Here is an 11,887-nt window from a genome sequence, read left to right as displayed (position 1 = left end):
TAAAAGATAACATTTGATTGGGGAAAAGTGTACAGATGTGGTTCTTGATCAATGCAATTGCAATGAATATCTGTTTTTTAGATTTAATTAAATGTATCGCTATGGCGAGCAGGGCGCCACCAATATGCTTCACAGGGACCAATTACAGAAACGTCCTATCTTAAAGGGATAGTTCACCCAAGATTGAAAATTCTGTCTTCATTTACTCACGCTCATGTTGTTTCAAACATGCATGAGCCTCTTTCTACTGATGAACACAACATATATTCTGAAGAATATTGGTAACCACAGTTGCTGGTCCCCATTGACTTCCATAGTATTTTTACCATAAAATGGAAGTTCCACACAAGAAAGAAACTCATGGAAGTTTGGAAAAGGGTGAGTAAGGTGAACTATCCCTTTAAGCCATAAGTTTTTTGAGTTATGTTATTAAATGACTGGCCTGCTTTAATTCCGCAGTAATCAGCTTCTCTGGTTTAGGTGGCTTCATCAGTTTCAACGGCTCCTGGCGTGTGCAAGGCGTTCTTGGCATGTCCCGTTCTCTTGGTGACTATCCACTAAAGAAGCTGAAGGTGCTGATCCCTGATCCTGACGTGCTGACCTTTGACCTGGACAAACTACAGCCTCAGTTCATGATTCTGGCCTCAGACGGCCTCTGGGACGCCTTCAGCAGCGAGGAAGCCGTGCACTTCATCAAAGAGCGTCTGGATGAGCCGCACTTCGGTGCGCAGAGCATCGTCCTGCAGTCCTTCTACCGCGGCTGTCCGGACAACATCACCGTGATGGTGGTCAAGTTCAGAAAGAGAGGCTCCAAAGCTGCTGGCTAGTGCAGACGGATCGGCTCTCACATACGATCATGGAATGCAAACCAGTATCTGAATAAATGAGTGACTGGATGAGCGATTATAATTATGCATAACTTTAATGTTAGATAAAAATGTTAAAAGGCTGTATTTTTTGGAGAAGTATTGATTTGTATTTTTAAATTGAATGGTACAGATTTAAGCAATCACTTCTTCATTAAAGGTATAGCTCCCCCGCGGAACATAAAAATGGAATTTGAAGAATATTTACACAGTTCTTTCATAAAAATGTGTTAAAATATCATCATTACTGTACGTTCACACCGCCGCCGGCGAGAGCAGCAAAAGTCACTCTCGCCGCCCTGCCATCGACACCGTGAGATTCGGGGACTCTCTGGCGCTCTGACGTAGATTTTAGAATGCGCGATTTTTTTAAAACTTTATTTAAAGGAGCCGCAAAGCAAATAAGAACTGAACATAAATCAGTCTCCTATTTTGTGGATACTGGCTACACGTAGGGTATAAGTTAACCTATTCAAATCTTTTAAATGTGAAAGTAACAAAACACCAACAATTTCAGACACCTTTTTCCATTCGTCGTTATTTTTATTAATGTCCCTGTATGTAAACAGGGACACGTCGTACAATAACGGGAAACCCACAACAGAAATAATTAACTTTTCCTCCATTTTGCTTAGGAACTAATGTGGTCGGAACCAAAGTTTACAGGATTGTGTTCTCTGGTATCCTCTCAGGCGGAGGACTTCTACATCCCGATTGGTTGCCGCTGGTTGCCGCCGAACCGCGTCATAGCTTATTACCATAAAGTTGACAAATTTAAACTCTTCTCGCCGCTCTCGCCATCCAAGACGCGCCGCGCCGCCCTCGCCGGAGCTCGCCGCCGGCTCTCATTGAAAATGAATGGCTTCCGGCCAATTTTACGCTCTCGCCGCCGGCGGTGTGAACGTACAGTTATCCCTCCCTTTGATCTGTTTTTATCTGTCATGTTGGTTTTAATTTCCCTGGTTATTACATATATAATATTTTCAATAATTAACAGTAGGTTGCCTTAAGAAATAACCCAGCCAACACGTACAGTGTGTTAATCATGAATCATGGAGAAACACATAAACTGTGAGTGACCATGTCTGTCAAGCTCTAAAGTCTAAAGTATCAAGAACTGCCTAAAAATCTCCGCTGCAGTTCTCAAATGCATGCAAATACATGCTCACTTCATTTATGTGCTAATGCAAACTTTTCTGCTGAATGCACTCTTTGCCCCAGACGTTTGCACCCCTTATACAAGCTGGCTCGCCAGATCCTCCTGTGGACCCAGGGGAAGCTACTTTCATTGAGAGCGATTTATATCCCAGGGTATCTAAATGAGGGGGCAGACATCCTGTCGAGGCAGGGGCCGAGGCCCGGGGGATGGAGACTCCAGGCGATGTTCCTAAGGTCCCGGTCTAAGGTTGTCAGTAGTCAGTGTTGGGGAAGCTACTCTGAAACTGTAGTTTGACAAGCTACAAGCTACTCGTAAGTTAAAGTAGTTAAACTACAGTCAAGCTACCCTTTTGGAAAAGTAGTTAGCTACACTACAAGTTACTATCAAAAAGTAGCTAGCTACATTGAAACTACTTTTGATTTTTTTGAACAACGTATATTATAAATAACTGAATAAGTGTCTGAGGAATGTTTTAAGTAAAATATTTAGTGTTTAAAACAATGCAATACATTATGATTTCAAAGAGTATTGTTTTATTACACACTACACTCAAATATCTCAGACTGTTTGTCAAAAGTGCAAAATTGCAACAAATATGAACTTGGACAAATAAGGCCATGGGTAATTAACATTAGTTGTTTCTCAACTAATGAGATTTGTAGTCAATTAATTAAAACTCAGATATCACACACCAATATCTGAGTTTGAATTATTCTGAAATATTGATTATTACCTCATTTGTCATGTGTGGCCATATAGGGTCGCACAACATCCCTCTGCTTAGACAGTGACATCACTATTTTGGATTTACCAAAGTGTGTGTATGTGTAAAGCTACGTTGACTATGTTATTCATACCTACTCACAAATAACCATCAAAAACAAAGCCGGCTGCAATGAATTTCTGTGCAAAACAGCTTTTACTACAAACACTTCCACACAAGAACATTATCACACAAGAACATTTTGATAGAAAACTAAAAATATTGAAAGTTTTAAATATACTGTAGATAAAATTAGAATAAATAAAATGGAACACAACTATCATCACACAACGCCCCTGCGCTGGGTGCGCCCCTCCCCCTATAACTGTTCTGTCTCGCGGAGGAGCTGTGTGCATCTGTGTGAAAAAAAGAAACGACAGAAAGAACGGCTCCCCTCCAGCCGCGACTCGGCTCCCATCGTTCATGTTTATGAGCCGTTCAAAAGAATCGGTTCGTTCGCGAACGTCACAACTCTAAAAGAAGAAGAATATCCTGGCATCGCGCTGATTCGCGCAGGCTCGACAAAACGCAATGTAGCTTTTGCTCGCGCTACACCGCTACTTGCTGCAAAAAGTAGTTAGCTACTGGAAAAGCTACACTGTTTAAAAAGCAACTGAGTTACTGCCAAGCTACTGAAAAATGTAGTTAAGTTAGTAGCGTCGCTACTTGTAGTTAACTACTCCCCAACACTGTCAGTAGTACTGCAGGCTTTCTGTCCTCCTCCGTTCCTGACGTCGGACCAAGAGAAACTTAATCTGCTCTGCCCAGTTCGGGCATTAGATGCTTATGTCCACAGAGCTGCCCTGCGGAGGAAGTCTGAACAGTTGTTTGTTTGCTTTGGGTCACCCAGGAAGGGGTGTCCTGCATCTAAGCAGAGAATGAGCAAGTGGGTGGGGTGATCTCACTTGCTTATGAGTCGGCTGGTCAGCCTTCACCTTTGGCTGTACGAGCTCACTCGACTAGGAGTATGGCTGCCTCTAAGGCTTTATTGTCAGGAGTTTCACTTCACGACGTTTGTGATGCGGCAGGCTGATCCTCACCGCATACATTCGTCAGATTCTATGGTCTTGACCTTAGCTCCACTCCAGGGGCGCAGGTGCTTTCGTCCGAAAGTGCGCTCTGACTTCACACGGACGGGCATTTGCTCTTATGGCGACGTTGGTATTAGCGTTCCCGCAGCGCTTTGACGCAGCTCGAGTTCCCTTGAAAGGGAACGTCTCGGTTACGTACGTACGTAACCCTAGTTCCCTGAAGAGGGAACGAGACGCTGCGTCACTCTGCCAAACTCCCAGACTTTTTTTCTCACAATTGCATGTTTATATCTCGCAATTCTGACTATTATTATAATAATAATGCAAATTATAAACCCTTTATAACGCAATTGCGACATATCACGCAATTCTGACATTATATCTCGTAATTCTGAGAAATTATCGCAATTATCTTTTTAAATGTTTTCTGTGATGGAAACAAGCTTCCCTACCATAGCAAATCCATGTACACTTGAATATATAATAATACAGATATACACACACATGTAAAGAAGAATAAATGTTCATTCCTCTTCTTTGAACTGGTGCAGCACATTAAATGCTCAAACGAACCTTGTCCGAATCTGAACATTTTCTGAAGTTTCTGTTTGGCGGAGGGAGGAATTAAGAGGTGAAAGTGGGTCTGTTTCTCACACAAGGCAACATGTGACTTCATATGTTGACCTCATGTCATCAGTCGATTCTTCATTCCAAACTCATAAGCTACAGAAAGGGTCATATTTAACAGGCGCTGAAGTGTCGTGTGCCTAGTTCTGTTGGAAGGTGTTTTCTGTTAATATCAAGACATTTATATCAAGCAAAAGTTTCACTTGTTTATGCTTAGCCTATACATTAACTGTCAGTTGTGGACGTGATGATTGTTTCAAAAACACTTCAGCACACTACTGTTACACTTTATTTAAAGGTGTCTTTATTACAGTGTAATTATAGTTATTAATTAATGAGTCATTATAATGAACAACATGTACGTACTATAGGGTTAGAGTAGGATTGGGGTTTTGGTTAATCGCATGTAATTATGCATAGTTTATATTCGTAACTACATGTAATAAGGACACTGTAAAATAAAGTGTTACCTAACTACTTTACTAAAACATATTTCAGGTAAATCTGACTTTCACAGCCTTGACTTGACTCAGTATGATCATTGGAAGACTTTAATCCAAATATGTTGCCTTATTTTAATGAACAAACTTATTTTATTTCTCTTTCTATCATGAATTTATTTGCCAGAAGTGTTGTGTTATCCAGAATTTGTGTTTACAGTGTCCGGAGGTTCATGTCAAATGTCAATGTATTATTTTACATATTGATGTCTCCCTGAGACGAAGAAAAACAAAATTAATGTTTATATTAAATATTAACACAAGGTGATGCAATATCAGTCAATGGAGCCTGACTTTCAGAAGCTTCAAAAGCCTCATCAAATAATGTGACATGTTTAATGCTTCTGAAAATTGACTGATGTTATTCCTGTGCATGTGTTTATCAATTATAACAATTGGTGAGACATGCATATTTAAAGGGCACCTATTATGACATTTAAAATGTTCCTAATGTTGTTTAGGGAGTCCCCAACAACAGTTTTACATGCATGCAATGACAAAAAACACTTTTGTTGTCGTATAATACGCATTTATTTTTACCTGATTTGCTCACCGACTCCCAAATGATTCGTTCAACGACTCATTTTTCCAAACCCCTCCTTTGCGCGACGCTAATCTGCGGTGATTGGTCAGATGACCCAGCAGTGTTTACAGAGATAATACTTATTGTTTAACACGGAGTACAATGATGCTTTTATCAATTAAATTGTGTTATAATAATTATTATAGCCCTCTGCTTTGTAGTTTGTAGTAAAAAACTAAAAATAAGATAAAGACTTTAATGTTATGTTAGCGAGCATAGCCCAGAGTTCATATTGTAAAAGCACAATCAGTCTTTGTTTGCATTAGCCCGATGCATAAACATAACGTTTTTACCAAAAAAAAATGCAGTTACGTTACTACGAGGTATTACTCTATTCTTTAAGACAACTCCGAAAACAACGACAAACACTTCACATATCTCAATACAATTGCCATTGAAGACCTAGAAGCTAAACGGTGCTTACACAACAAACTAAATAATAATTAAGCATGCTACATAAAACATAAAAGCAACAATTATTAATAACACTTACAGGTTGTGATACGGAGGAGGAAGCTGATGCAAATACACTTAGAAATTAACCTTCCTTCAATATCAGCCGGCTCGCGAATCCCAGTTTGATTGCATTTAAAGCAATCGTCTTCAAAATGGCGCGAACAAAGCACAAGGCTCGGACTATACTTCTGTGGTATAGTTGTATATATGAATTGTAGCCACTTAGTCTTCAAATGCTCCTCCTTGGGCAGATGAAAAAAGTTTGCTTTTGAGCCGCACTTCAGAACACAGCGTCTCGTCGCCATGATATTTTCCCTGGCCTTGGAGCGCAATAAGTGGGCGTATCGTATTCAAATAACTTGACAAGTTGACGTCATCTAGTCAGAGAAAAAGCTTCGGTCTTCTAACGATTCATAAAAATGACTCAGAGTCGACTCTTACTTTTGAAAGACAATAACTTTATATACGGTGCACTTTCATATTTCAAACTTTGCAGGATGTTTTTGTTCACTTAGATCTATGTTACACACTACATGAAAGGTAAATTTCAAAATTCCATAATAGGTGCCCTTTAATCAAAATAAAAAATGACTTGATTGTTTAATTTACTATGTAATGGGTATTTAAATATATAAAAAAATTCTTGGATAATAAATATTTTATTAAAAATGCTTGAAGGTTGTATTTTATCATTTGTAGAGACGACAGAGAAACCGAACACGAGCACAGCTTTGAGGGAAGCACAGGCCATTTTGTTGTTTCTAACAAAGTTTGAAAAGGTTTTTTTCAACTGAGAACGTCTCGGTTACGTATGTAACGCTCATTCCCTGAGGGAGGAAACGGAGACGTAGTCGTAGTCGAAAATCACGCATGCCAATTACATTGGCTCGTTTCAATAGTACTCGAAGATGACTTGCTCCCTGGCGTGATCCCGTTCAGTCGACGTCGAACGTGAACGACTGAAAGGGAACTTCAGTGTGTTCAGTAAAAAACATCACTGGGTGTATTTCATATTTTAGCGCAATGGTCGCAATGTTGTCTTTTCAGACCCGTACAAATTCGCTGAGTATATTTGCTCAACACCCAAGTATGACGAAAAACTAACTTTTAGGAGCATCTTTGCTCAACACCGAGGTGTGATGAACATCACTGAGCTTGGGCGGAAGCCGAGCGAAAAGGAGTCGCAAGCCAAGTCTGATGGTATAGTTTGGGCCCCGGGGCCAGGGGACCACAGACGTACCCGAGGTGGGGCAGCGAGGTGGAGGACAGGGACCCGGCTCGGAAGGTGTGTGCTTGCTCCCCGACAGCTATTTTCAACACAGTTCATACCAACCAAATTTAAAGAATGTGCCGCACATGGTATGTAATGAATGAGTGGGGTTTTTCTTGAGTTGAGCTTGCAAAGCATTATATTTCCCTGACATGTTTAATGCGTTGTCATATGCCTGGCCACGGCAGTTGTAGAGATCCAGCCCCAAATCTCTGACCATCTTCATCACAGTCGGCCAGACTTGACCCAGTGTGGCTGTAAATTGGTTAAAATGTGATAAATCGCTCGACTACTTTTCCATTCTCACTTACAAATCGTAACACAAAAGTTAGTTGGTCCACGTGAGACATGTCAGGTGTAGAGTCTACGATAACAGAGCAATGTTTAGCTCGCTGTAGTCCTGTAGCTATGACTTGCTTTGTTCTGTCACCCATTAAGCCAATAAATTCGTCACAGATAGTTGATGACAAATATGAAGTCTTACCATCTCCATACTTCAGCAAATGGATCAAATTGTGCGAGCAGCTCGAGGATTCCCAGGTAATTACCATTATGTGGGGATGCCAATACCCAATACCCCCCCTTTCACTCAGAAATGTAATGACGGTAACTATTCAATACATCCTTCCAGTACTGTTCTGCTTCAATTAGTCTCCCAAGAGAAGCATCCACAGTTCCCAGATGTTTACTGCGACGTGTAAGTGAAAGCATGTATTTTCACTCATTTCATGTTCCGTTATTCTCTCTGGATGTTTCCAGTCGCTAAACCCGACAGCAAATGTGCTGCTGTGTGTTGATAACACTTTACAAGCAAAGCTAAAAATGTCTCCGGTGGACGGTGAATATATAATCCACTCCCGTGGCACAGTTTCACCGTTGTGAAGGTGTCGGGCCAGTGCCTCGTTGGTGAGAGAGCGTGTCTGTCCACCGCCAGACTCGTTCCCCCTCCGAGCCGCCCGATTCTGAAAGGCCGAGTATAATTCCCTCCCAGACGCTCTCTGCAATCGGTCCCCGTAGTGCAGGGTCTGCAGAGATGATGGTACCTGAGGTGCAGGTGCAGGGGCCATTTTGACAGCAAATTTTTATTTAGTTTTAGGCATAGGCCGTTTCCTGGTGATATTCTGCAGTTTCAGAAAACAATTCCGCCACTGACCAGAAAAAACCCAGTCTAAAGACAGCGGCGCGTTGCGCGAAAGTCATATGCTATTTTAAGGGCGCATGCTTGGCCATTATGTATCCCATCCTCATCAGTGATGCGCGGGTTGATCCAAAATGAGCGGGTGCCTGCAGTTACCCGCGGTTACGAGTCATCCAAAAATATTTTTAATGATATTCGGGTCGCAGTTGGTCGGGTCGTTTGAAATAAAGATGCCAATTAAACCTTTGTAATTGATATAGTACTTGACACAATTTTCTATTAAATACATAGGCCTACGCTTTATTGGCTGAATAACCGTTGGCGAAGAAGACGCACGAGCTCAGTCTGCAGGCAGAGATGGATGCGGCAAGAGAAAAGGTGAAGACTGGGGAGTGGAAGCTCCGCAAATACACAAATAGAAAGAGCAAAGTATGGGAGACATTTGCCGAAATAATGAAAGATGATGACCAAAATACTGGCATTGTCATGTGTACTTCTTGCGATGCTATTTACACATTTGATAGCCACGAAACTGGCATGACCAACATGGCGCGTCACAAGTGCGGCCCCGGGAAGCCATCACAGCCGGATAGAGCAGTGTCAGGCCAACCCAGGCCACAAACTACAGATGCCTTTATGCGCCCTGACCACACGAATCTTCAAGTGAAGAGTAAATGTGTGGATTACTGCGTGGACTTTTGTTGCACAGACCTGTGCTCCTTTGATATTGTTTCGGGGGAAGGTTTTACGAAAGTGGCCCAGGGTCTCATCAACATTGGAGCACGTTATGGCTCAGTCGACGCAAACGGAGTGCTTCCTCATAGGCAGACAGTCTGTGATCGAGCTAAAAAACAGGCCATGCTCGAGAAAGAAGCCTTATCCGAGGTTCTGAAGTCAGCGGTGCATGACAGTGGAGGCGTTGCAATAACCACTGATGATTTTAACAGAAGGTCCTACACTGTCTTGACGTGCCATTATATCACAGAGGATTGGAAGCTGGCAAGCCGTAATATGTGCACAGTGGAATTCGATTGCACATTGCCCAACACAGCAATCAACACCCACGAACAGATTAATGAGCAGCTGTGACGGGATCTCATTTGATCAAGTGGAACTCGTGAGTGACCAGGGCTCTAACAATAAACCCTAAAAATGATCACTGGATACCATGTGCAGCCCATGTCCTGAACACAATTCTGAAACATGCGTTCAGTGGATCTGACATTGAGGAGGTAACGGAGATGATTGAGTGCAAGGTCATTGGCAAATATCTTAAAAAATCCAGTGCAAGCACCGCTCTCCCACATGGCTTAGTCCAAGAGTGTGAGACTCGCTGGAATAGCACAATTGACATGCTCAAATCTGTGAGCAAGCAATACAGGGAAATGAACGAGCTACTCGAAAGCAGGGGCAGTCAGAGCGCATGAAAGGCATACATCAAAACACGCTCACAACCGCGATAGATTTCTTGGAGCCTTTCAAGAAAGCATCTGAGGAGTCGCAGGGCGAGGACTACCCGACACTGCATTTAGTGATGCTGTGGTTTTGCAATCTGAGCGCACACTGCCAACCCGTCTTTGGAGACCCTGAGTACATGGCTTTGCTCCGTACGCGCGCACTTGCTCTACTCCATCAAAAGTTAATCCTCACAGACATGCACAAAATCGCCCTCTTCCTCTACAAAAGTCTCGAAATGATGACCGAGACTGAAAGGAAAAATCTCCACAGAATCGTTGGCAACCTCATATACCGGGTGTCTTTTGAAGCCGCGGACTCTCCTGAGACGTCAAGCACTACAGCACCACGGACATCTACAGGCGAGGGTAAGTGGCTGCGTTATTAAGGATGAACGGGATATTTCAATTCAATGCTGGTAAATGACATTATTGACAAATGCTATTTTACCTTCCATAGACGTCACTAACGAAAGTCAGAGAGAGAAAAGACCTAGAGTGGACTTCGCTGAATGGGCCGCTGATGTGGGCCAAAGAATGAATTGGAGCGGTACCGTGCTGCACACTTTACGCTGGACGACTGTGACGAGGACCGGTTGCTTGAACTTTGGGAGAGACAGCACCTTCCCGAGGCTTCGTGCATTGGCAAGGAGGATCCAGTGAGCGCACATTCAGCTCCGCAGGTCGTGTCAGAGGCGAGAAGAAACCGTCTCAACCCAGGGGCGTTCATTCAATATTATTTCTACACAGCGCGGGGAAAGCCAAAAATTAAGTAGGCTAATCTTCTGTTTTAGGCCACCGACGACACCTTATAGCCCTTTAAGCCCAAGTTAGGCTCACTGTATCTGATTTAGGGTCCTGTGTTCGTTTCATGGATATATTCGTGTAGGCTAAACAATGCAGCCTATTTTATTTTCTTATACAAATGTATATTTTGCGTTTATTTGTATTAGTTTTTTTTTTTTTTTTACCAACAAGTGGCACCCTTTAGCCTTCTTTTTAAGCCCAGGTTAAGTTTACTGCGTGTTTCAGTTTTATGGGTATTTGTGAACATTTATTTATGGATATTGTAGCCTCAGTCTTTGGCTTAGCCTGCCTGTTTTTGTTTGTCTAAAATGCGTTAATAAAGACTTTATTAATATATTCTATGCCTGCATTTTCTGCTTCTGAGAGCTTCAATTGGGCATCCATGTGGCGAAATAGCCTAAGCCTACTAACACTAGTGGGTGTCCTTATTTACCTTTTGAATGTTGAGCGTTATTAACTTTTGAATAAACGATGATGCGGGACAAAATGCCCGATTTCCAACACGTTGAACTGAGCAATGCCATTGTGCCATTTTAATAAGCTACTTTTAAACGCATAAAGCTCAGTAATGTCAGTTTATGTATTTTCAGAGAGGGGGGGGGGGGATTTTTGTTGGGAAAGTCGGGGGAGAGATGCACACTTCGATTAGACTGGATAAACACATGCAGCATCTTAATTGTTAAAGTCGGCATGAAATCAAAATTGACCCTATTTACTTTGTTAGCAGATATTACTCGTCTTGTGGTGAACAATTAGGCTAATCCGTGCAAGTTAACACACGGAAAAAATTGTTTGCCGAAGTTATCTTTAATCAAAGTCTGAAAAGTTACTTCCGGGTCTGGAATGGCGTTCTTTTCTGATGACATAGGCTTGACTACTTGGGTTGGTTAATCGCTTAACCACTCCCCTCAACCCGTTGCTCTGCTGGGGGCGAGAGATGGAGAGGAGGAGCGCTGAAGTAAAACCCTGCCCTCTGTTCAATACTCCCTTTCACTCGGAAATGCGTCACAACACTTGAGAAAAATCGTTTGCAACTTCCGGTTCACGCGGACTTTAAGAAAATGAAACGAAATAAAGACAAAAGCCACACCCCCCAAACTTATGTGATAAAATGTTCACAAAAACTACGCATGATTTTGTATTACCTTATGTTATGGTAATGATTACAGTTTTTTACAGTCGCTATAGGACACATTTCTTAATACTTCAAAACTCTTCACACAGTGAGCACAC

At 42.1% G+C, this 11,887-nt stretch overlaps 1 protein-coding gene across 1 annotated transcript; it reads left to right on the top strand.

Moving 5' to 3' along the window:
• Positions 1 to 332: 332 nt before the first annotated feature.
• ppm1lb (protein phosphatase, Mg2+/Mn2+ dependent, 1Lb) lies at positions 333 to 885 on the top strand (the record flags this gene model as incomplete). Its single annotated transcript, XM_079610739.1, has 2 exons — positions 333 to 378; positions 460 to 885. The coding sequence occupies 2 exons, from the start codon at positions 333 to 335 to the stop codon at positions 825 to 827; spliced, it is 414 nt and encodes a 137-aa protein (XP_079466865.1). The 3' UTR covers positions 828 to 885.
• Between the last annotated feature and the right edge of the window lie 11,002 nt (positions 886 to 11,887).

The sequence above is a fragment of the Phoxinus phoxinus genome (genome assembly GCF_949152265.1).
Source record: "Phoxinus phoxinus genome assembly, chromosome: 4".
NCBI lineage: Eukaryota > Metazoa > Chordata > Actinopteri > Cypriniformes > Leuciscidae > Phoxinus > Phoxinus phoxinus.
This window is presented reverse-complemented; position numbering and strand designations above follow the sequence as displayed.